The sequence below is a fragment of the Coptis chinensis genome, chromosome 1, assembly GCF_015680905.1.
Source record: "Coptis chinensis isolate HL-2020 chromosome 1, ASM1568090v1, whole genome shotgun sequence".
Lineage (NCBI taxonomy): Eukaryota > Viridiplantae > Streptophyta > Magnoliopsida > Ranunculales > Ranunculaceae > Coptis > Coptis chinensis.
In genome coordinates this window covers 2,250,479-2,274,971 of record NC_141456.1, presented here as the reverse complement: position 1 = coordinate 2,274,971, position 24,493 = coordinate 2,250,479, and the positions used below count along the sequence as shown (strand labels likewise).

At 36.7% G+C, this 24,493-nt stretch overlaps 2 protein-coding genes across 2 annotated transcripts; both read left to right on the top strand.

The window, feature by feature from the left end:
• Window positions 1-4,426: 4,426 nt before the first annotated feature.
• LOC147521236 (Regulator of chromosome condensation (RCC1) family with FYVE zinc finger domain-containing protein) lies at window positions 4,427-11,131 on the top strand. The gene is made up of 9 exons (XM_086599870.1): window positions 4,427-4,824; window positions 5,377-5,463; window positions 5,572-5,655; window positions 5,777-5,863; window positions 6,006-6,200; window positions 6,412-8,496; window positions 8,976-9,122; window positions 10,049-10,479; window positions 10,691-11,131. Exons 1-9 carry the CDS (start codon window positions 4,762-4,764, stop codon window positions 10,797-10,799), a joined length of 3,288 nt encoding a protein of 1,095 aa, XP_086455996.1. The 5' UTR covers window positions 4,427-4,761; the 3' UTR covers window positions 10,800-11,131.
• Window positions 11,132-14,228: 3,097 nt separating this feature from the next.
• LOC147521235 (NAC domain-containing protein 54-like) lies at window positions 14,229-18,842 on the top strand. The gene is given in 8 exon segments (XM_086599980.1): window positions 14,229-14,368; window positions 14,499-14,788; window positions 15,844-15,965; window positions 15,967-16,122; window positions 16,216-16,560; window positions 17,098-17,508; window positions 17,737-17,815; window positions 17,932-18,842. Coding segments are annotated over 7 exon segments (2,013 nt in total). The 5' UTR covers window positions 14,229-14,368; window positions 14,499-14,631; the 3' UTR covers window positions 18,675-18,842.
• Window positions 18,843-24,493: the final 5,651 nt, after the last annotated feature.

Genomic DNA, 24,493 nt, shown 5'->3' with positions numbered 1-24,493 from the left:
CTGAATAGCAAATTATATCCATCTAAAAACAAACTCATTAGACCCAGCTGTCATAACGTTACTGTCCATAACTTTCTGAAGTCTTTGGAGGAGCTCAACAGACTGTTGTCCCAATAACCCAAACGTGTCGAAACTGAACGGAATAAAATAATGCTGATTAGCCATTCAAACTTCCTCGTGCTTCTCTATCTTCTCTGTTGCTGCTCTCTTAGCTGCTCCTCCCACCTCAAAATCACCATTCCCCAGCCCTACCAATGAAGAGACTCCAGTTACATCAACACATGCATCTTGTAATTTTATTATTATTATTATTATTTTCGGTAATAGTACATATAACTAAGGTTGTTAATTCATAATATCTAACTACTTTAAAGAGACTGGTTCGGTGAACAGTGAATCTTTCTAATTATATCCCCATCCGGTTTCAAATATTATTATCATTGTTTTAAAGATAATTGTATAATAATATATATGAGGGAGGGGTAAAACCGCCCATTTGTACGCGTCTCCCTTGATTTATCACATTGTCCTTAAATTTACAAACAATTACGAGATTGCCATTGATCGAAAATTATATTTTTGTGCTGCCGGTCCAAACCAACTGATCGCACACGTGGCGTAGACATATGCCAGTTAACTAGTTTATTTTAATGGGTTATTTTGACTTGCTCCCACCCACCCAAAATTAAGGGAAATTAGACTTGCCCCCTGACTAACTCACCGTCATCTCGTGGTCAAGGCAGTTGAAATGTCTTAAATACCCTTTTTATTGAAAAATTACCAAAATGACAGTGAGGGCAAGTCTAATTCCCTTGAATTTAGGGGGGCAAGTCTAATTCTGTTTTCAAATTTTGGGGGGGGGGGGGGGCGGGGGCAAGTCAAAGTAACCCTTTAAACTAGAAAATGTACATGGCACATGTCAAAATCTAATTACCCACATCCAATGACTCACAGAACTCATTGGTAATTAAGCCCGAAACCTTGAGTTCATTACTAGAGATTATTCAATTGTAATGGCGATTTGGGTGGGGGGCATGTCTAATAACACATATAACAGTGATATACATGACATGTGTCAAAATCTAATTACTCACACCCAACGACTCACATCACTCATTGGTAATTAAGTCCTAATGGAGATTATTCAATTGTAATGGCGATTTGGGGGGTATGTCTAATAACACATATAACTGGGGGCATGTCTAATTTCTAACTTAAGATTTAGTTTTTAATTGTTTTTTCTTGCTACTTACACCCCTTCTTGTCGACATTTGTCTAATGTATTAAATATTTGTGACCGTTAGATTAGATAGGACGAGATGTCGATATGTGTCTCTTTCTTTCTCAAACATGAAAATGTGTCTTGAATTACAAGACCAATATGTCATTTTGACTTGCCCCTATTTGAAAACAGAATTAGACTTGCCCCTCAGACTAACTCACCGTCATAGGGGGCATGTCTAATTTCTAACTTAAGATTTATTTTTTAATTGTTTTTTCTTACTACTTACACCCCTTCTTGTTGACACTTGTCTAATGTATTTAATGTTTGTGACTGTTAGATTAGATAGGACGAGATGTCGACACGTGTCTCTTTCTTTCTCAAACATGAAAATGTGTCTTGAATTGAATTGCAAGACCAATATGTAATTTTGACTTGCTCTTCTATTTGAAAACGGAATTGGACTTGCCTCCCAGACTAACTCACCGTCATTTTGGTAATTTTTCAATGAAAAGGATATTGAAGACATTTCAACTGCCTTGACCACGAGATGACGGTCAATGACAGTTGACTATAACGGTGAGTTAGTATGGGGGTAACTCTAATTCCCTTGAAATTGGGGGGCCTGAAATTGAGGACAAGTCTAATGCCGTTTTCAAATGGGGCAAGTCAAAATAACCCTATTTTAATTTAAGTTGTTTTCACTTCCTAATGTGTAATATTAATGACGTGCGGCATCTTATCAAACTAAATGAGTACTCAAACTAAATTATATATACGGATACATCTTATCATGTTGTTGGCTTGTTGCTTTAAAAGCATACACTTACAAGTTTACAACAAAGTGCGTAGTTGTTCTTTTTGGAAGGAAGCAATGAAGCATAAGGTGAGGCATGTGAGGTGTTGATTGTCCTAGGAGAAAAACAAACAAAAATGTAGTTAAACAAAGCATGTGATTGCCTTCCCAGCTGTTTAGATGTCCATTTATTATCACTGCGCAGCATTTGATGTAGTCTTGTAGATAGTCTAATACTCTAATAGTCCATGATCTATCCATACAACTGTTGAGGACATGCAAGATTAGGGTACAATTATCTTGATGATTTGGCCGCTAGAGCACTTAGCAGGGCAAGAAGCAAAAATATATTTGAATTTTTTTACAATGGGGCAAACATCAAAAGATATTTGATTGATCAAAATTGTTAGGACATTTAGAAATTTAAAATTATTATAATTTTTTTGTATATATGGTCTCCTAACTATTTTAAACATTGTCACAAAAAAATTTAAAAAAAAAAAAAATCTAAACTTATCAAATATAATATAAAAAATCGTGAAAATGAAAAAATTAGCCAAATCTAAACTTTAAAAATGCCATAACAATCATCAATTTTATTTACGTGTGCTATTTAAATATATGTCCTTAGAATCCCTCTCTATGTTAATTAGGCTTAACAGATGAAGTATATATCGTTTTGCATGTGTGTGCAAGTGTGCAACTTTATAACTCAATTTGAGTGTATGTATGCAGGTCACACAGTGGATTGACCTATGGTTTAACCCACCCTCAACATGCATGGCCTATTGAAACTGATATGGACTGAGTTTTGCTTCTATCTATATAGACACATATGGCTAGAAAGATGCAATGTCTTATATACCAAATTGCTTTAGCTTAACATGTTTAAAATGCAGTTGCTAGTTAACAAGTTATTTTAGTCTCCACACCACTATGCAGGAAAACCTTCCACTGATGCACTGACAGACCAAGTTATTACTTCACACATATGGACTCCACCAACTACCAACTTTCTCAAACTCAACGCTGATGCTTCCTTCATACCAGGAAAACAATTAGTTATGGTTATGTACTTAGAAATTCTAATGGTGAACTTGTTGTTGCAAGACTTGGGCATGAAAGAGATCTCACAACAGAAGATGCCGAAAGCAAAAGAATGCTCCGAGGAATCAAATGGAGTAATGAAACTAGAAATTGAAACTGACTGAAGAATAACACTTTTTTGAAGAAGGGAAATGCAAACATCTCATGGACTTCTCAAACCTACCTAAATGACGCACTATCTATATTGCATGTCATTACTAGACAAAGTTTGTATTAAGTGGGTCAGTAAGACATGAAACAAAACTGCTTACACCATAGCTGTTTTTGGTAAACTTTGGGATATAGGGTTTAGGGACATTCTGCAAGAGGATTGAGTATTTGAGTATCTGTAAATAACTCCTCTGTAAATGTTCTTTTTAATGTATGATTGATGATGATGATGATGAAAAAAAAAACGTGTGGAACTCTGAATATGAACAAATTCATTTCATTCTGAGTGATGAATGCAAGAGAATAAGTCAAGTTTGGCTATTGCCTAGGATTAATTAGGTGGGAAGCACAAGTACTCAACAGTCAACATTGCCTGACATTGTTTACGATTTAAGTTTGGCAGTATCACATTGCGGTCATTGCCCATGCTCAGCGGTCTCGATCACATAGCTTGCCTAGAATCCTAGAGTCCTATACCACTCAATTGCGTCACTGACTCATTTGCAGAGCTTATAGAATTTTAGATGGTTGACAAATTGCCAATTAAGTTGGGACTAATCTAAAATAATTGCAAATCAAGTATCAAGCATTAGAGTTTGGACTAACTTGCTTCCTTTAAAGAACATGTAGCTCGTACAGACGTTTCAAACTACGCATTACTAATTAGTTAATCATAAGGTTGGTGTATCTTTTCCCTTATTAAGTTGAAATCTACTATGTTCAAATTCTATCGATCTTCATAATTGTCATTAGCGAAAAAAAAAAATCTTCACAAGTTGTCTCACAAAAGAAAGGCTCAATGATTGATACAAAATAATTGACTGATGAAAATGTGAAGAAATAATGAAATTGATAATAATTTGTGGCAGGACAGGACAAAATATAATAAATTACAGAATAAAATGAGGAAAACGCCTAGTTTGTTAGGTTGTTACATGAGTTAATTCTAATTTACTTTTGTGAAGTACATTGTAGAACAAATCTATATATTTCTAGAGTCCTTCCTACTAGTGAAGTAATAATCACAAAAATTTATTTGGTTGGTTTCTCCTGTCCGTTTTCATTCTTGGTCCTTCTTCTCTCTAGTATTGGAATAAGCAAACTAAGCACACGTGTGAGTTTAATATTTAAAAAATGAGAACCTGTCTGTCATTTGTGGATCCACGAAACACGATAAAAATTGTAGGGAATGGAAGAACGGATTCACTAAAACGGAAAGAAAAAGTAACACAAATTCCCCCCACACACTCTCATTAGTCATTCCTCATTTCTCTCTCTCTCTCTTTTTAAACACTGCAAAAGCTGCAGAACACACAGGAATCAATAATACATTAACATTAGTTCTCAGTTCTAACACATTCTCTGTTACTTAGTAAAACATTTGTCTGTTTCTCTCTGCTTCACTTGTCTGCTGTTTTTGCTCTTCTACTTGTGTTTGTTTTCTTTAAAAACACAAGACAAGTAGAAGAAAGAGCAAACAAACAAAATGGTTGAAGTTTCCTTAAAAAAACCACCAATGGGAACTCCTTCAGAGAGAAGAGTGGAACAGGTTTCATCTTTTTCATGTTTTACATAATGCCCATCTTCTCAATTTTACTTACTCTTGTTTATTCCAAGTTTTGTTATTTATATCTTATGTGTATATCTGTGGGATTTTCATTTTAATATTTTCGTTTGAGTCATGCATTACTATAAATCTGTTAAAGTTTGTAGTTTCATGAAGATTGTTTGACTAAATTTTCAGTAATTTTAGTACATTGTAGAATGCAGGTGATGATGGTTGTAATTGCTGCAAAATTTTGATTGAAACTTTATCATTTTATAAGTAACCCAGTGGCCTGAACACCTAGCAAGACAACTGAAACATTTTGATTGCGTACTACACTTTAATGACAACTGACAAGCACTTCCCCGACTGAAGATAGAGCTCTAATTTGAAGAAACAGAGAGGTTGAAGAGTTATAGCTCTATAGGTTTGCCTAAAAGAACATGAATTGCAGTATGATTGAATAGTTTTGGTTGTACATGTGCAATATTGCTGTTAGAAACCGATAGGAGATGTTTTTAATTGTAAAAGCTTAACATTCACCGATTTGCGTAGGCGATCGTGGCCTTGAAGAAAGGTGCACAACTTTTGAAGTATAGACGAAGAGGGAAGCCTAAGTTCTGCCCTTTTCGGGTATCCACGGTATGTTAATAATATAAGAGGAGATGATGTGGATGAGTACTTTCTCTTCTTTGAAAAACAGTTTATGTTTCTTCACATATGTTAAACTAATTTTGTCTAGGATTTCAGGATGAAAAGCTTTTAATATGGTATTCTGGAAAGGATGAAAAGCACTTGATGTTGGACTCAATTACAAAGATTATTCCAGGAACCGTATGTCAACGTTTATTCATGTGAAAGTGGTTTAAAATTAACTGGCTATGCTGAAACTCTCAACTGCTTCACAGTTTACATAATTGTTGTATACTAACATGTGCGACGTTCCACACTGTAGGTAAATTTTCAGAGGCAGCCTGAACCTGGAAAGGAGAGTCAATCTTTCTCAATCATTTCCGCAAATGGTGAACGCTCACTTGATTTGGTAACTTTTTTTTGTGTTCCTGCTTATGTTTCAGGCTTCACCATTCAGACTTTTGACTACACCACATTTTTATTTGGAATTGTGGCTCTACTTTCTTCTTTCTCTTGTAGTTTGACCATATCTCTCTGTTTTTATCTGTTAGATATGCAAGGATGAGGCACAAGCTGAATCTTGGTTGGTTGGCTTGAGAGCTGTGGTCTCCAAGTCCCACGTTCATAAGTCATATGCTACTATGAGAAGTTGCAGAGGTGCAAAAAGCTGCATCAATAGCCCAGTGGGTTATAGCCGAAGAAAGCGTAATCTAGGACTTTCCGAGGATTTGACAAAGCTACCACAGGTTGATATTGCAACATTTCTTCTTGTTCATACAAAAAGAACTTCCCTTCTCAACAAAAACTTAATGATTACCTGTTTTTCTACATGTTACCTACAGTGTGTGATGTTCCACACTGTAGGTAAACTTCCCTTCACTATGGTTTTTATTATGAACCTGTTTTCTGTTTGTTTCATCATAATGATTGCCTAATCTCTCAATTCTAACTTTTAAGGTGCAAAGCTTGTGTGGTAGTCCTCCCCGATTACTTGCACAGGGATGTGTTTCAGATGGTTTATCATGTTCCTCTGATAGTTTGTATACATCAGGAAGAAAAGCTTTTTCACGCATACAAACTGTAAGAGATATGGTTATCCCACAGTTAAGCCTTTGGGAACCAGAAGATCTCGAGAAGAAGAAAGAAACATTTGCTATCTCAGAATGTCAAACGGATTTTCTTTTCCCCGCAAGTCGTGGACTTCCTGTTGTTGAAGAAAATGATGTTCTGAGGGACGTGTTCATGTGGGGAGAAGGGATAGAAGCGGGAAAGTTAAGATGTGGGGATCAAACTGGTGATCCTAACGATACATGGATTGATGCTTTATCACCCAAATTACTAGAATCTACTGCACTGTTAGATATAAAAAACATTTCCTTTGGAGGAAAACATGCTGCCTTAGTTACAAGACAGGGAGAAGTCTTTTCATGGGGAGAAGAGAATGGAGGAAGGCTTGGGCATAAAATTAATATGGACTTGTCATGCCCGAAACTTGTTGAATCCCTGAATGGGATCCATATGGAATCTGTTTCCTGTGGTGAATATCACACGTGTGCTGTGACATTTGATGGTGAGCTTTACACGTGGGGTGACAGTGGTCGTGGTGCTGGTCTGGGTGATCTAAGAAATAAATGTCAGTGGTTGCCACATAAAGTTTTGGGTCCTCTTGACGGTATACATGTTTCTGGTGTTGCTTGTGGAGAGTGGCATACAGCAGTTGTATCCTCATCCGGACAGTTGTTTACTTATGGGGAAGGAACATTTGGAGTCCTAGGGCATGGAAATGTTAAAAGTATGTATCAAGCAAAAGAAGTTGACTCTCTAAAAGGATTAAGGGTAAAGTCAGTTGCATGTGGCCCATGGCACACTGCCGCTATAGTGGATGTCATGGTTAATCATACAAATGAAAATGCTTTTAGTGGAAAATTGTTTACATGGGGTGATGGAGATGAAGGAAAGCTTGGGCATGTGGATCGGGAAAGTAAACTTTTTCCAACATGTGTTGCACGACTTGTTAAACATGATTTTGTTCAAGTGTCTTGTGGGAAAATGCTGACTGTTGGGCTCACAAGTACAGGTAATGTATGTACTATGGGAAGTGCAGTTCATGGGCAACTTGGGAATCCACAGGCTGAAGATAAATCATTAGCATATGTTGAAGGGAAACTTACAGGGGAATTCGTTAAGAATATATCATCTGGTTCATCTCATATAGCTGCCTTGACATCAAGGGGCAAAGTGTATACTTGGGGAAAGGGTGCCAATGGTCAGCTAGGTCTGGGAGACATTAAAGATAGAAACTCTCCAACTTTAGTAGAGGCTGTAAGAGATAGGCAGGTGGAGAGTGTTGCTTGTGGATCCAGTTTCACTGCTGCAATTTGTTTACACAAGTCCATCTTTTCTAGTGATCAATCAAGTTGTAGTGGATGTAAAATGGTTTTTGGATTTACCAGGAAGAAACGCAACTGCTATAACTGCGGGTTTTTGTTCTGCCGTGCTTGTAGCAGTAAGAAGGTTCTGAATGCGTCATTAGCTCCGAACAAAAGCAAGCCCTGTCACGTGTGTGATACATGCTTTAATAAATTGACAAAATATTCAGATTCACATTGGCTAATAAAGAATGAAGAACCATGTCCAAGACAGCCCTTGATATCACGGAACTCATTTCCAGATTTAAAAATACAAAGAGGAGAAGCAGCACTTACCCAAAGTTTGTTATTTTCTCCCAAACTATCTAGCCATGAAGTAACCAAAATCATTGGAGAAGGAGAACAGACCTTGAACAAGGAACGAAGAAAGCAGCAAACACTAGACCATGTCTTGCCTTTGTCAAGCAGACCAACTTGGGGGCAGGTTCAATGCCCTGTGCTATTTAGTACAAGTGGACTGTCCAAATCTGAGCCATATGCAATTTTTCCTGTGGCTGAACAACATAATTTTCCTGGATTTAATATTGAAGATTCTCATACCATGAGTTCTGCTGAAGGCTCCGCAGAACCAGATAATTTGCTAACTACAGAAGTTCAAAGATTGCAAGTTGAGGTAATTACCGATGCTTATTTAGTGAAGATGTCTTGAGGAAAAGTAACACAATCAATGTCAACCCTTAGGAACTCCTGACATATACACATCATTTCTCGCTTCTGCTATTACCATCAAACTGTATGCATTTTCAGGTAATGTCATTGCATATGAAGAAAACAAAATATTGGGCTTCTTGCAACTTGTCGAAATCCGTTGCTTGTATAGTCCTGTAGGATGCCCACGCTGTTGCTTTATTACGATAAAGATGTCCAATAATGTTGGCTTACACTGTTTTAACCTGCTATGAAAGGCTTTACATTGTATTTTGCATATGTTAAAGGAGATATATCATTAGAGATCACCTTCAATTTTCAAATGGTCTTACTTTTCCAAAATCATATTATTTACGCTTGTCTCTCCAGTTTCCTAATTGATCATTCTACATTACCTCTCTTCTAGTTCTTGATTTTAAGAGTATCATTTGTCTATGTATACAGGCTAAAAGCCTTGAAAAGCAATGCCAAATGAAAAGTGAGAGACTCCAACAGTACGAACAAAGAATCGAGGAGACATGGTCATTTGCAAGGGAGGAAGCCACTAAATCTAAAATGGCAAAGGAGATCATAAAGGCCTTGACAATAAGAGTACCTCCTCCTCATTTGTTTTAATAAATAAGCTTGTGGATTGAGATTTTCATTAATAGTAATTCTCATTGTTTACCACTTACAACCATTAACGCTATGAATTGAGTTTAAGTTGGGAAAAGATTTATCTGAGGATTTTCAATGCATGGCATTCTGAAAAGTCTTACCAAAAAAATGTTATCAGCTTTGTTTTACCTGCGAATTAGTGTCACATAGCATACTTTCTTGATCCAACTGACTCTAATAATGGTTGACCAACTCTGCTGAATCTGCATGTTGTATCCACATTAGAGGACCCCTAGGTGGCCATGTTGCATGGATCAATAGATCATGAGGAAGCTGTTGCACAACTTTAAGATTCCACGCCTCTATTTTCTCTAGGAATACTATTTTTTTGGTAGATATTAATAATTGTTTCTCTCAGATTGTGTTTTCTTCCCTTTCCATTTCATGTTTTACTTTTGGCAATACTGTTTTCTTCTTCTTCTTCTTCTTTTGGTTTTTAAAGTTATATATAAGGAATGTTATACATTTTATATAGAAAAGTCATGTAAGTAAAACTTCTTGAAGTGGTTCTATGGGTTTCCTTCCAAGTTGATCGTATTAAATTCATGCCGGCCTCAATGGCCAAACCTGTTGGCCATGTAACATACTTCTGAGCGATTGCGGTTAGAGTGGTCTTTTTACACGGTTGAAACAAATTATTGGTATCTGTAGACTTGTTCATGAAGGCCATGATGATAATTGATAAACTGGTAATCCAACCAGACATGTTCCTTCATGACTTGATTGTTTAAATCTGGTTTTCCATTTTTATGGCAGTAAACTATGATAAAATTTATACTATGCATCAATTGTGGATTTGTAGTGCAAACCTTGAATTGAATTGTCTAACCATTTATTATTACTATTATTTTGTGGTATAGCTATATGCTTTGGCTGAGAAACATTCTTCTCTGAAAGAAGCAAATGGCACCACTAAACCTGCTGAGGAACTTGACTTGTATCTACCTGAAATCACACCAATCTCAACATGCACTGCTTTAGATGATGTGAATCCCACGCTTTCTAGTGCCCGACTTTCACCTGAAGCTGCTGAACCTGATCATAGGCAACTAAATGATTCATGTACCTTACCTATCCCATTTGATGGTCCAATATCACATACATATGCAAGAGACCTTCATAACGGGGGTGCTAGAATGTCAGATAAGTCACCTGTAGCAGAAGCAGATTTTGAACAAAATGTTGCCAAGACATTGAAATCAGAATGGGCAGAGCAAGATGAGCCAGGTGTATACCTCACATTTATGACTTTGCCTAATGGAGGGAGGGGCCTTAAACGCGTTAGATTCAGGTATTTTCTGCTCTAAATATACTTTTTCATTTCAGTGGTGTATCTCTATATATCACACTAAACACATCAAAGGTGATCCAAACGGTTCAATAGCAAGGTACAAAGTTACGTGATCGTTTTTTTTTTTTTTTTTCCCAATTCCTAACTAATTAGAGTTTCTGCAAACAGAAAACTAGGTCATGCGGTTGATTTTTTATTTTTTCCATTGCAGTCGAAAGCGGTTCAGTGAGAAGGAAGCCGAGCGATGGTGGCAAGAGAACCACCTGAGGATACATGAGAAGTATGAAATAGAAGGAATTATCGGCCAAAACAAAAAATAAGATAAGAAGCTGACAGTGCTTATCAAATTTTATTTACAAGCCAATTTCTGTATTGGGTCAGCAGTGAACAGTGTCGGAAGGCAGGTGCATCAAAGTTACTGCTGGACAGAGTTAGTTCTCATGCCCCATTGCAGATAGTTTGCTGTTCATAGTTAGCAGTCCTGCACCTTGTGGAAGGAGGGGATCTTAAAGTCGGATGCCAGTGAACAACCTGTTTATACTGAAGGATAGAAAAGTCTTACTTTCTTGCCAGATCTTCCATGTACAGTTCATTAATAAGGAAAATAATTCTTCGGTCTGATTTCAAATCGTGTTATTGGTTCCATTTCAAATCGTAGGTTTTCCTTTAACTGAGATTATGAATTATTTATGCTCAAAGTAGGAACATCATTGCCTGGTTGACAATTTGTACTCGTTACAGGCTTGGTTAACGAGTGGTAAAAAGAACATAAATTCTTATATATTATGTGATAGTCTGTTAGGTACAAATTTACGAGAAATTGTAGCAGCTTGTCTATTTATGTGACAAAATAAACCTTGCGGAAAGAATTATTCGTCCGTTGTATGCGGAGTGTAGACGTAGAAGTTCTTCATATATCACCACAATAGCTACGCTACATGCCTACATTGCCATAAGAATGTTATATCATTTCCTAAAGCAATAACATCCTAGATTCTTTTCCTAACAGTGTAAGTGTCTAACACCGCCTTAACAATTAATTATTCTAAAAAAAAAATAGAACTTATTTTTCACGACAATGGCTCGAAATGTTGGCATTACGGTCAGCTGTTCAATGTAGTTTAAACTTGTATTTCAATTCTAAATGAAATTAAGTCAGATTATTAAAATACATTATATCTGCAAGAATAACTTTAAGTACACTCTCAAGTCTGAACACTAATCGGAGTAACTGCAAGTTTCTGTGACCGACCAATAAACTGTAACAAAAACAAAAGGGAGTGCTTGATCAATTGGCCCATTTTGAGTCAAAGCGACAAGCTTTTACAAATCAATCTCGAACTATGAAACTAACAAATGATCATCAAACTAACTTTAAATTAATTTAAATTAGTCTGACAGGTATTAAATAATCATAGGAACAGTATTTAAAAATGTTGGTTATAAGTGAAGAAGTGGCATAAACTAGTAAAGGAGGTAAAGAACCTAAAGATGGATTGATGAAAAGGAAAAGATGGAATAAATGGATTCGCACCACTTCCTAAAGTATGAGGGGCCAACACAAGTTATCCCACTGTGCCACGTGGGATCATTCTATCACGTGTCAAAAGCAGGACCCACCAGGAGCCTATTGATCTTCCTTGGCAAGTATATGACAAAATTTTGTAATAAGATATAAAGTTTTGTAGCTAATTCATGATTGGGACAGGGGGTGACTCGTTCTTTTTGACTGAAAATACAAACAAGCTCAATGTGTTGAGAACTTGAAATGAGTTCACGTTTTACAAAAAAAAAAAAAGAGGATGAGTTCACTTTTCGAATAGTTTTGGTTAGCTTTAGCAGTCATGTGAATGACTATGGAGCCATAATCGGCTCTAGAAAAACCAGCTCGAAGGCTATCAGTTTATCACCAGCACACTGTGTGCTCAAAAGAACTTAATAAACGAGCGAAAACTCCATACGTGACGCTAGTCTTTTTGGTACTAATAACGTAGAGGTGCACTATTGTTGAGCCACTGCCTTATGTGCATGTAGTTCTGGGAAAATACGAATTCTTTACCATGGTATTTCCTTCTTCTTTTCCCCCTAATTTCGTGGATGGATGTCATGAATTCATGATTATGGTTATGAAAAATGTTTCAATTATGGTATTTTGCAAAGTGAGTGTAACTCTACTTTTAAAACTAAAGCAGAAAAATGGAAACAAGTTCAGTTTTTCAATAGTGCGATATGCTGACGTCCTTGTGTATGTATATCAGTATATATGTGAACCTTAGAGCATCTATAGGTGGTGGTATCATTTCTCAAATTCTTCAAATTTGCTTTCAAAACTCAGAATTTTCTAGAATTTCAACTCTAGGTGAAAGCAAATTCGGTTGCATCACTGCTCAAATTTATTTTTGTTCCTATAAATTTGGCATTTTGGATCGCGGATCTTGCGATCTTGGCGGACGGCAATGGTAATGTCGCGCACCATTGCAAATGTTACCACAATTTTTTTTTTTTTTTTACTTTGACTAGCACCACGCGCTAGCCATTGCTAATGTTGCGCGAGTTATTTTTTTTTACTTTTTCAATTTGGTGCGACAGTGGAAATGTCACGTGAGTTTTTTTTTCCAACTTGGGGGCGATAGTGGTAATGTAGCGCGTAATGTATGTCGCAAGGTAGCCCTATTCCAAATTTGTAAATGATATTTGCGATCATTTAGATTTGGTCAAAATCTGAGTTCAATTTATCCAAATTTCGCCTTCAAATTTGGAAAAAATACTACCACCACTTAGAAATGCTATTATGATCAAATATTAAGCATAACTAATACAATACAAAACCTTATGCTAGCATTAATCAATGATGATTCTCTAAGACAAAAACAAATAAAGAAGTATCATAGTTTAAACTCCCCATGTAATAAGGACGAAAGGTACATATGATGAAACAAAAATATTTCTCGAGAAAACAGAGAACGAGATGATCATTTAATTAAGCAAATATCACTGGAAAGCATAAGATTAGCATGTGAAATACATTCTAAAGGGGGTTAAGGACAAGCTGTGAAGGAGTTTAATACAAAAAAGAGAGAAATCATTTTAACTGATTAATGTGGCACTCTCATTGAAGAGCTAGGAAACCAAGGTGAGAGAAAGTAGGACCACTTGGAAACTCTATAAAAAAAAAGGTATTCCTACGTAATAACAGCTTCCACACTATGGACTGATCGAATGCAATCTGTTCACAATCATAACATTTTTTTCAGACTTTCTTGAACGATTTCATGACATTCTTAATTGAAAAAGATTTAAAGTCTATTTCGTTGTTGTTACAGATTGAACACAATTGAAAATATATAAGATTATTATCAATTCCGAGTAATTCTTGGAGAAAGTAAATTGAAATATTGAATGATGCCAATGATGCCAATGATTGGCATGTGAAAGGAACAACTGAACAAGAGCCGCCACCCCAAGAACAAGTAAACAAAGGAGCATACAAGAACTTTTCTCTCTAATTATTATTAACACTGAGAGACACCAGAGTTAAGATTAAGAAAAAGGAAATTGTTGATACTAGTTTTGTCATTTCTAAGTTCTAACAACTATTACGCCATGTGGACAGTCTTGATTCGATACATTTCCATACTTCAAGAAAGAACAATAGATCAAGAATGGGATATTTTAGAGACGGGGCTTAAAGGGAACGATAACAAGTATCAAAATGGAAAAGATAAAGAGGCAAAGGTGGGGTGGCAGGGGTGGCAGCCAACCTTGCTTTCTCACCTCTTTTTGTTCTCTTATTAAAACTCCTCATATAACACCAAAACCAACCTCTTCCCCTCTCTCTCTCTCTCTCTCAACGCACTTCTCATTTGGACCTTCTTCTAGTTCTGCCAAGGTTTCTCTCTCTTCTCTTGTACTTTATATTCCCAACTGTTCCATTTCTCCATCTTTCCTATTATACTTCCTTTTGTTCCCTGACTTGTTTCCTCATACGGGTTTTATATGTTCTTTGTTCTCTATTTCAGGATATCCTACATATATTAACAGCATATAGTACGTGTACAGTTGGTGATAGACAAAGCTGTTCTCACTTACTTGGATATCCTAGGCTGGTCTAATTTCTCTAAACAACTTAGAACATTAGAAGGTCTGACATAAATGGCACCAGTAACTTTGCCTCCTGGTTTCCGTTTCCATCCGACAGATGAAGAACTTGTTGCATACTACCTCAAGAGAAAGATCAACGGCCGCAAAATTGAGCTTGAAGTCATACCTGAAGTCGATTTATATAAATGCGAGCCTTGGGAGTTACCAGGTTTTCCTCTTTTCATCTCTTTAATTTACATTTTGATAGAAATAGTTATTAGCATTGTCATAGAATGCTAAGTTTATGGTGTTTCGATGTGTGTAATTCACATGTAGAATAAATCAAACGTTCTAAGCCATGGTGTTCCATGGTACAATAGCATTGTTATTTGGTCAAATAATGCAATTTAGATAGGGATAATAGTTGCATTCATTAAATTATCAAGAAAAAATATCATATAACATAAGTACTTTAACACTTCGTTTGTAATGTGAAATGTCTTTGCCTTACTTGCCCTGTCTCTTTACTTTATTTTTATTATTCTTTTCGTAAGGACAAGCGTGTTAGAATAATGTAGCTGCTATAAGGGCTTAGTCCTTAACTGAATATATATGTATTTTTGTATTGAGGTCACATCTCATTATATTGTCGTAGTCAATATATTTTTCTCCTTTTGTTCATCGTTGTCTACCTCTCTTCTGTAATATACTTTCCAATTTAACTGTTACAATTAGTTCTTAAGCACAAAAGTACCGTAGAATATGAATACACGTTTATCCTGTACTAAAGGAACTCGTTTATGTAATCAAACTCCATATCTCTTCAAGCAGCAGATGGTAGACTGAAATGGTGGGTCACATATTTATGAGTTAGTGATCCCATAAAAAAGTAGACCTCTCTATGAGAGTGACATGAACATTGCAACAACCCAACTCCCTGTTCTACTGGATGTGGAATCCTTAAGAGTCAAAAAAGCAAGAAAGAAAGGGATTGCATGGTCTCCAAGAGATACGAGTTTGTCCACATAACGTGCTGCTTTTATGTTGAGAATATATGTAGGGCTTCAAGTTTTATCTACTCTTATCAATAGGTACTTTTCTAGGTCTGAGTACTAAACTTTTACCTAACACGCATTGGAATCACTAAACTAAGTACTAAATATGCCATAAGCCACTAATTATATCATAATCTCATTAATACCCATTACTTTTATATAGTTCACTTAATCTACGTGTCGATCACTGTCGTTGTTTTAATATGTTCTGGTAATGCTATTGTTACAGAAAAGTCGTTCTTGCCAAGCAAAGATCTCGAGTGGTACTTTTTTAGCCCCCGAGATCGTAAATACCCAAATGGATCAAGGACTAACCGTGCAACTCAAGCTGGCTACTGGAAGGCCACAGGTAAAGGACCGAAAGGTGAATTCTCAAATGCGATCAGTAGGCATGAAGAAGACCTTAGTATACTACAGAGGGCGAGCACCTCATGGTACTAGAACTGGTTGGGTAATGCATGAATATCGACTTGATGAGAAAGAATGTGAAACTGCCTCAGGCTTACAGGTGCAACTTCTTTTTAGTTTTGAGCCTCAGGTTAAGGTGCAAAAGATCAGTTCTAAGTTCTAATCAAGTTTTCTTCGTCGTGATTTTCTTTAGGATGCTTATGCACTCTGTCGGATCTTTAAGAAGAGTATGGTAGGCCCCAAGACTACAGAGCAATACAATGCTCCATCTGTCAACGTAAGTCATTACCAATGGACACCTAACGATCACTCGTCTAACATTGAAGTATCTTCAGAGGGAGGAGGAACAGATATGGAGATTACTAGTTATCCTTTCACAACAGGAACATGTTCGTCTAGCATGAATCAAGGCGCATTATACGACATTAATGGTACAAGAGATGAGAAGTGGATGCAATACTTAACAGAAGAAGCATTTGGACCCACCACACCAGCATTTCCAAGCCAAGGAAGCAACCTGACTTATGTCCCTTCTAAGGTAACGTAACTCTGAGCTCACAAGTACAGGGACGACACTTGAACACGTAAACTACACTTCCAATTCTTGGACTGTTCAAGAAATTTTTTTACAAAAAAACGATTAAAAAAGTATTGAACTTTACAAGTTTTGACAACATGGGACCTAATTTTGTTTTTTTGGTCAATTTGGGGACCAAATTTTTTAATTTTTGCAATGTGGAGACATGTTTAACATGACATCTAAATTTCTCACATAGTGTTTCACAATTCGAATTAATTTCTATGGTCATGAGGTTATAGCATGGTCGTGAGGTTGTAGAATGTTAGCAGGGTGTATGACAATGTATGTAACTTGTGAATTATGAAACACTGTAGAAGAAATTTAGACTACATGTATAACTAGTCCCCACATTGCAAAAATTAAGAAAAAAAATTTAGTCCCTATATTGTCAAAATTTGTAAAGTTCGATAGTTCGATACCCTTTTTAATCGTTTTTCGAAAATTTTAAGTTAATTTATGTTAGACTCTTACTTGAGATACTTGGTGCCTTTTCAGGTCGATATTGCATTAGAGTGTGCAAGGTTGCAGCATAGGTTATCCTTACCGCCACTAGAGGTGGACGATTTTCCTCAAGTTGACTTCAGCGAGTCGCAGTTTCCCCAAGCTGGATTCCTTCATGAAAGAAGTGGGGGAGGCATACTGGAGGAAATCCTTTCAGTTGCATCGGCCTCTCAAGAGCTAATCAATCCATCAAATTATCATGATACATGGCAAGGAAGTTATTCTTACTTTAATGAACTCTCTCATCAAAATGAGGACATTGGTTCTTCGAAACCAATAGAGAAACCATGGGGAGTAGAACAACGCAGGTTTATACAAATTGGTGATATGGAAGAGGAGTTTATGAACGAGAAGGCTGTAGAGAACCTTCGAGGAGTGGGAATGTCAAACAAAGAGCTGGAAAAGGTAAGGAAAAAAATATATGAACAAGCTCGAATTTGTTTTCTTTTCATTGCTGTGTAGAATAACCATCTATTGCACGTACAGCAATTCCACACAATTTGTGATTTTTAGGACTGTCATATTTCAATACCCTTTACTGCTTTAGTAGTTTACATTATCCACATACATAATTGGCACTTGTATTCTGTTTGTAGATTGCACCTCTAAGTGAGAAACTTATGTTTTCACCAGGGCATGTTTGAAGATCACAACATTGTTTCTATTGAAAATATCTCAAATTATCGGACAAGGAATGAACAAAAAAATGAAGGTACTTTTTCTTTTCCCGATAATACTATGGTAGGACCTCTCTTTTCATTTATATCACCCCATAGCGGCCTAAAAGCTTTTATTTAGATATTCCACTTATCAAAATTTGGTCATCAGGAGAGCTCAACAACTTCAAGGACTTCAACGATACAGATGAAAATGACTTTTCACTTGGATTTGTCGACGACTATCAAGATGGGAGTGTCCAAGAAGATGGAGACATCGCTGGTACACCAACATTTGAACTGTATGAGAAAGTTGAAGTGAACCATGGAATGTTTATTGCAAACCATCAGGTAGCAGAGACATTCTTCTACCAAATCGAGCCCTCAAAGACTCTGAAGGTGAACTTAAATCAAGTGTTGGCCCAGAACTTCTCAATATCAAAAGCTAACAACAACAATCCGTCCAAGGTGAAAAACAGAAGTTCTTTCTTTGGGAAGTTCAAAGCATTTGCAAGAGAAAAGTTTAGGGGGGTCATAAGGTCCATGGAGCCATGGAGGGAATCATGCATATTGCACCAAAAAGGGAGCAAAACAGTTTTAGTAATTTCACTCCTACTCACGTCTTGCATTTATTTCGGTGAACCTTCTGAAAGTGTTGAATTGTGGCATGAGCTCTCTGCTAATAGCAAAACCATCGACGATAGGACTATGGAAGATTGCTCTCCAGCCTCTCCTCGACTAAAGAAGATGAAGAAAGTGGGAAGAGAGAAATGGAATGGTACAACAAATAATGACTGGTTAGCTAACTTTGGAGGACACATTTCGAGTATGTTTTTAAACAAGAAGTGGTCCTTCTACGCCATTATTTTGGCTCTCTTCTCTTTGGCGTTTCACCAAAGTTTAAGTCGACTGTAACACTGATCGATGATATCTGTTTGAACTATAGAATATCTAGGAATCATACTTGTTAACATCCTTATGACAAAAAATATGTACCTTAATTGACTTTGTAATATTGGTTGAACTATTTAATAAAGAACCCTTCAAGTAAAAAACAGCTTGAGGGTTCCCATCATTTTATTATTATTATTTCAGTCATCAGGAAGAATTGATTTGTCTTTGTTATACTCGTTGCTACAAAAGATCATTCCATTACGGTTTTCACAATCTTTAATTTCGCAGTGTTTGATAAGATTTTCAGTAATCGGATCAATCTAAGGATGTACCAATTTAATAAACAAAACTGTCAAATATGCAGCGGATGACACATAAAAAATCAAATGGTAATGCAAGTAATCAATAAAACGGCTTAAAATGGAGAGTTCCAAATAGATTGCTATATTTTCTTAAAATTTTAAAAGTTTACAAAACTTTAAAAAAAAATTACTTGTAGTCCACACATTGTGTTAGAATATGTCAGTATTAGAATATGTCCAATATGGAAAGTCTCATGTTTCTATAAGTGTGGACATCCATATCTAGTAGTTTATATTATCATGTTTTAGTTTTAATGTAAGTATATAACTCTGAGTAGAGAACATTATCTAAAATACAAGAACTCTCTAACCCTAATCAATCTCTAGTCTTCTCTGTTTTTCTTCTTGGTTTCTCTAATATACCAATGTCACAACTCTTCTAGCATCACCACTAACATAGAATTTAACATGCTATCGGAGCGAGGTTCAGTGGTATGCTAGGAGAGAATCCCTCATCAAGAAAAAATCAAATTTCTTTAAGTTTTTCAGTATAGTATTCAAGTCAAGTTTCAAGAAGAAGAATGATTTCTCATAAGAAGAAGTTCTTATATCTCAATTCAAGTTTCAATCTTTCTCTGGAAGGATTTATTGTTCACTGGTACTGTTCATCGACATGTTTAAGTATTCTAAGTTTCGAAATCTCTCATCTCATTATTCTCTATGGTTCGAAGTAAGTTTTCAAGATTCCACTAATGTTTAAAGTTTGTTTGAATAAAGCTAGGAGAGAGATCCGAAGTTTCTCAGTATTGGTTTCTTAGTATTGTCGCAATCTACATCTTCCGAAATCTCTCTGTTTTAGTACTGATATGAGGGGCACAACCTCTCTATATCCCGGAGTCTTTGAAGTTAGTATTGGACGAGAGACGCGCACGCGCTCACTCTGCACGCCAAAAGTTGTTTTCAGTATTGTCCGTTTTGTATTCAGAGAAGAGGGTGAGCGTGCCCTCAAGTACATCCTTGCCCAAGGGGTGCACGCGCTCTAAGTATTGGAAGTTGGAAAAGTAGAGGGCGCACACGCCTTCAATATGTCTTGCCCAAGACGCACATGCGCTCTAGCCTCCACTCATCAGTTTCCGAGATTTTTGAAATATCAAGCCTTTGGAAGGTAGTTTACACTCTCATCCAGGATTGGAGGGATAGTATTGTTTGTATGCCATTATGGATGTTTGGGTTTCTAGCTTTCGCGTAGTTAGTATTGATGCCGTCTTCTGTCTCAGTTTCTAGAACATGATTAAGTTGTTTGTTTGAAGTATTATAGGGGAACATGACCTCTATCTCACGAGGAATTATTCTTTCCATCTTCCACTATTCCAAAAGTTCGTAGTCATAAAAAGGCGCGACCCACCCTCCACCCTCTATAGTGAGTATTGTTTGATGCATGTTCTGTTAGAATTTTTTTATGTATTGGAGTATGAAGTATTGTTTTTTGAAGTGGGCATTGATTGGTTGTATAAGTTAGTATTTGGTTTTCTCTGTTTCAAGTTCAAGTCGAAATAGACAAGTCTTTGTATGTTCCTACTCAGCTCTTGTATATTCCAACTTGAAAGGGGGAATAAAGAGATATAAAGATATTCAGTAGTATATGAGGGAAGGAGAATATGGAGACGTATGAGAAAAATACTTATGTCTCCATATTCCGACATGCCTTGACGAACTCTTCATGACAAGGCATATCCACTATTTAGTCTTCAGTATTCAGGTAGCAGTCAAACCTAAACTGCAATATTCGGTATTTAGTATTCAAGTAGCAGTCAAGCCTAAACTACACTCATCAGGATTCAGGTAGCAGTCAAGCCTAAACTACACTCATCGATTCAGGTAACAGTCAAGTTATAACTACACCAGTATTCAGTATTAAGTATTCAGGAGTACCCACAATAGTATTTTGTTAACATTAACAGTAATATTGATAGTAGCAGCCAAGAAGCGCACATCAAGTCAGTGTTATTGTTTTCAATTTATATTATGACAGCCATAACAGCGAATGGAGTGAGTAGTAGCCAAGCAGCGCGCCACTAAACCGGTGTTATGATTTCAGTTTATGATTGTGGTACACCTTCAGTATTCAGGTTAGGTCATTGCCTACGCCGACAGTTTCACCTGCAGAACGTCTCAACAGTTGTTCGAGTTCTTCAACTAAAGACAATTCTATGTGAAAGGGGGAGCAATATTCTTATCTTTTGTTTTTTGTAATCCAAGTTGTAATTTACATAGTTTGCGTAATTACAGCTTGAGGGGGAGTGTTAGAATATGTCCAATATGAAAAGTCCTATGTTTCTATAAGTGTGGACATCCATATCTAGTAGTTTCTATTATCATGTTTTAGTTTTAGTATAAGTATGTAACTCCGGGTAAATAACACTATCTTAAATACAAGAACTCTCTAACCCTAATCAATCTCTAGTCTTTTTTGTTCTTCTTCTTGATTTCTCTAATATATCAATGTTACAACTCTCCTTGCATCACCAACATAACATAGAATTCAACACATTGCATGGATATGACTTATGAGTTATGAGACAATGGTACTAACAAGATATGTCTTGTTCCACTCCTCGTGAAACGCCTTCCCTAAAAAATGTTCTCATTTCTGCTTCAGACTTACGTACTCCCATTTATCGCAACAATTAAGAAAGTCACTATGCTAATGAGCAAAAGGTGACTTATCATTATCACCTTTCACAAATAAAAACTTCTTTTGTTACAAAATGAAGTGCATCTTTTGGAATCTAAGAGGCATTGCAAATGCCAAAACAAAAAATAGGCTCTCCAAGCTTATTAAGGAGTGGGATCTGATCTTATTAGGAATTTCTGAACCCAAAATAGACTCCAATGCCATCTCTAAGAGCTACATTCAGTCCTTAGGGCTCTGTGTTACCTTTTTTTGCAATAGTAATAATTAGTAATTGCCAAACATCTGGCTGCTATGGAAGGAAGGGTTTTCTGCTCCTAATCTCATTCACTATTCTAATCAGCAGCTGACTATTGAATGTAATGGTTCTATTATTACTACACGCTAGTACTCTATATGTGCAACGAAGATCTTTATGGCAGGAACTGGCGCATCTTAACCCCTTAAACATTCCTTGGCTAATCATGGGAGACTTCAATGCATATTTAAGCCCATCTGAGAAGAAAGGTGGCTTAAGGCCCACTTCTGCATCTATGGAGGACTTCAGAGACGCAGTGAATATGAATCAACTTATTAAAGCTCCAAGTACTGGTTATATGCTCACTTAGACTAATAATTAGAAGGTTCATAGAAGGATCAGGGGCAAGATTGATAGAGTTTTTTTCAATTCTCACTGGTGTGATAGGTATCTTGGATGGAACTACAAAGTACTCAATAGGCTTTGCTCGGATCACTCTCCTCTAGTAGGGTGGTATGACAGAATTCCAAAACCTACAAATGCTCCATTCAGATTTTTAACATGTGGACTTTTCACCCTGATTTTTTGGAAGTGGTTAAAGAAAATTGGAAGGTGCCTATTGAGGGACACTCCTTTTTCATTCTATCACAGAAACTAAAAAGACTTAAACAAAAACTAAAGCAATGAAACAAATATGTCTTTGGTAACCTGGGCACAAAGATCACAGAGGCAACTCACAATCTTGAGGCACTTCAATATCAATTTGAGTAGGATGAAAATGAGATGCTAGCTATGGAAATTGCAGAATAGGAACTACAAGTTGAAAATCTCCTACAACAAGAAGCTGACTACTGGAAGCAAAGATCCAGAACTAGATGGGATAAAGAAGTGGATAGAAGCACCAAGTATTTTCACATCTTAGTAAACATGAGGAAGCCAAAAGCAATGATAAGAGAAATACAAGATGCATATGGTGTCACTTTGAAAGATCAAGAAGATATCATCAGATTCATAGTCAGTCACTATACATAAAAGTTCAAAGAGGAGGAGCTAGAATCAGATGTGAACCTACTGAACCTGAGACCAAAGCTAGTCACAGAAGAAGAGAATAAAGAGCTCTCATGTATACCTACATTCGGTGAGATCAAAAAGAGCTATCTTTGGTCTTTGTCCAGATAGTGCACCGGGGCCAGACAGATTTAATGGACACTTTTATCAAGTTTGCTAGAACATAGTTGGTGGAGATGTTTATAGAGCAGTGAGATATTTCTTTTTGAAAAGCAGACTACCAAAAAGCTACAATGCAAATTTTATTGTGCTAATACCAAAAGAGAGGAATGCAAACCAGCTTAATCGGTACAGACCAATATGCTTCTCAAATTTTGCTTACAAGATTATTACAAAGATCTTGGCATCTAGGATGCCTCCAGTAGCTTCAAAAATCATTTCAAAGGCTCAGTATGGTTTCATCTCCAATCGAAACTCACATCATGCCTTTGGGCTTGCTTCAAAAATGATTAATGAACTCAAAGTCAAGAGACATGGAGGCAATGCAACTATCAAACTTGACATCTCTCAAGCATTTGATACACTCGATTGGAAATTTCTTTAGTCTATCATAGAAAGATTTGGCTTCTCTGGCATCTGGCTTCATTGGCTTCAAGGAGCTACCACAAACAATTGCATATCAGTCATGATCAATGGAGGGCCAAGAGGCTATTTCACAACAAGCAAAGGTCTACGACAAGGAGATCCACTGTCACCTCTCCTCTTTGCCTTTGCAGAGGATTGTCTCAGCAGGGGAATAGAGTACCTAGTCTCCCAAAAGAAAGTCAAAAGAATGGTAACACATACAAATTATTGTAGCCCTTCTCACTTCATTTTTGCCGATGATATTTTTATGTTCTGTAATGTTGATAAAAGATGTCTAAGGTCTCTTATAGATTTGTTAAACAGGTATCAATGCTCAGCTGGTCAGTACATCAACAAATACAAGTGCAAAATCTTTCTAAGCCCCATGACCACATGCAGAAGGGAATCTATTATGTCTTTTCCGGGTATAAATTATGGAGGGTGGCCTTCCAGAGAAGTATCTTGGTGTGCCAATCATCACAGGAAGGGTAACTAAAGCAAATCTAGCCCCTCTGGTCGACAAGATAAGGAAGTTAGAAAGCAACTAGCTGGGCTGGCAAGATGATTTCATTTCAAGGAAGAGTTGTTCTTGCAAGGTATGTTCTCAATAACATACCCGTTCATAACTTGGCTATTTACAAATGGTCTGCTTCAGTCATAAAGGAGTGTGAGAAAATTATTAGAGACTTCATTTGGTCTGGAAATCCTACAGAAAAGAAATTCATGACTCTGAACTGGGAGAAAACATGTAAGCCACAGGAAGAGGGTGGACTTAGGCTTAGGAGACTCAAAGACATTAATCTAGCTATGCTGATGAAGTTGTCTTGGAGCTTAGAAAATGATAATAATGATTGGGCAATGTACATGAAGGGGAAATATGGTGCAAGAAGTGATGAGTGGACAAAATACAAGACTTCTACTATATGGCCAGGCATCAAATGGGCGCTCAAGGAATCAAAATTGCGTACGACCTGGG

Coding starts and splice junctions, on each gene's coding strand:
- LOC147521236 (XM_086599870.1), top strand. CDS start 4,762: ATGGTTGAAGTTTCCTTAAAAAAACCACCAATGGGAACTCCTTCAGAG. Junction 6,201..6,411: donor ATTTGACAAAGCTACCACAG/GTTGATATTGCA, acceptor CTAACTTTTAAG/GTGCAAAGCTTGTGTGGTAG. Junction 9,123..10,048: donor TAAAGGCCTTGACAATAAGA/GTACCTCCTCCT, acceptor TTTGTGGTATAG/CTATATGCTTTGGCTGAGAA.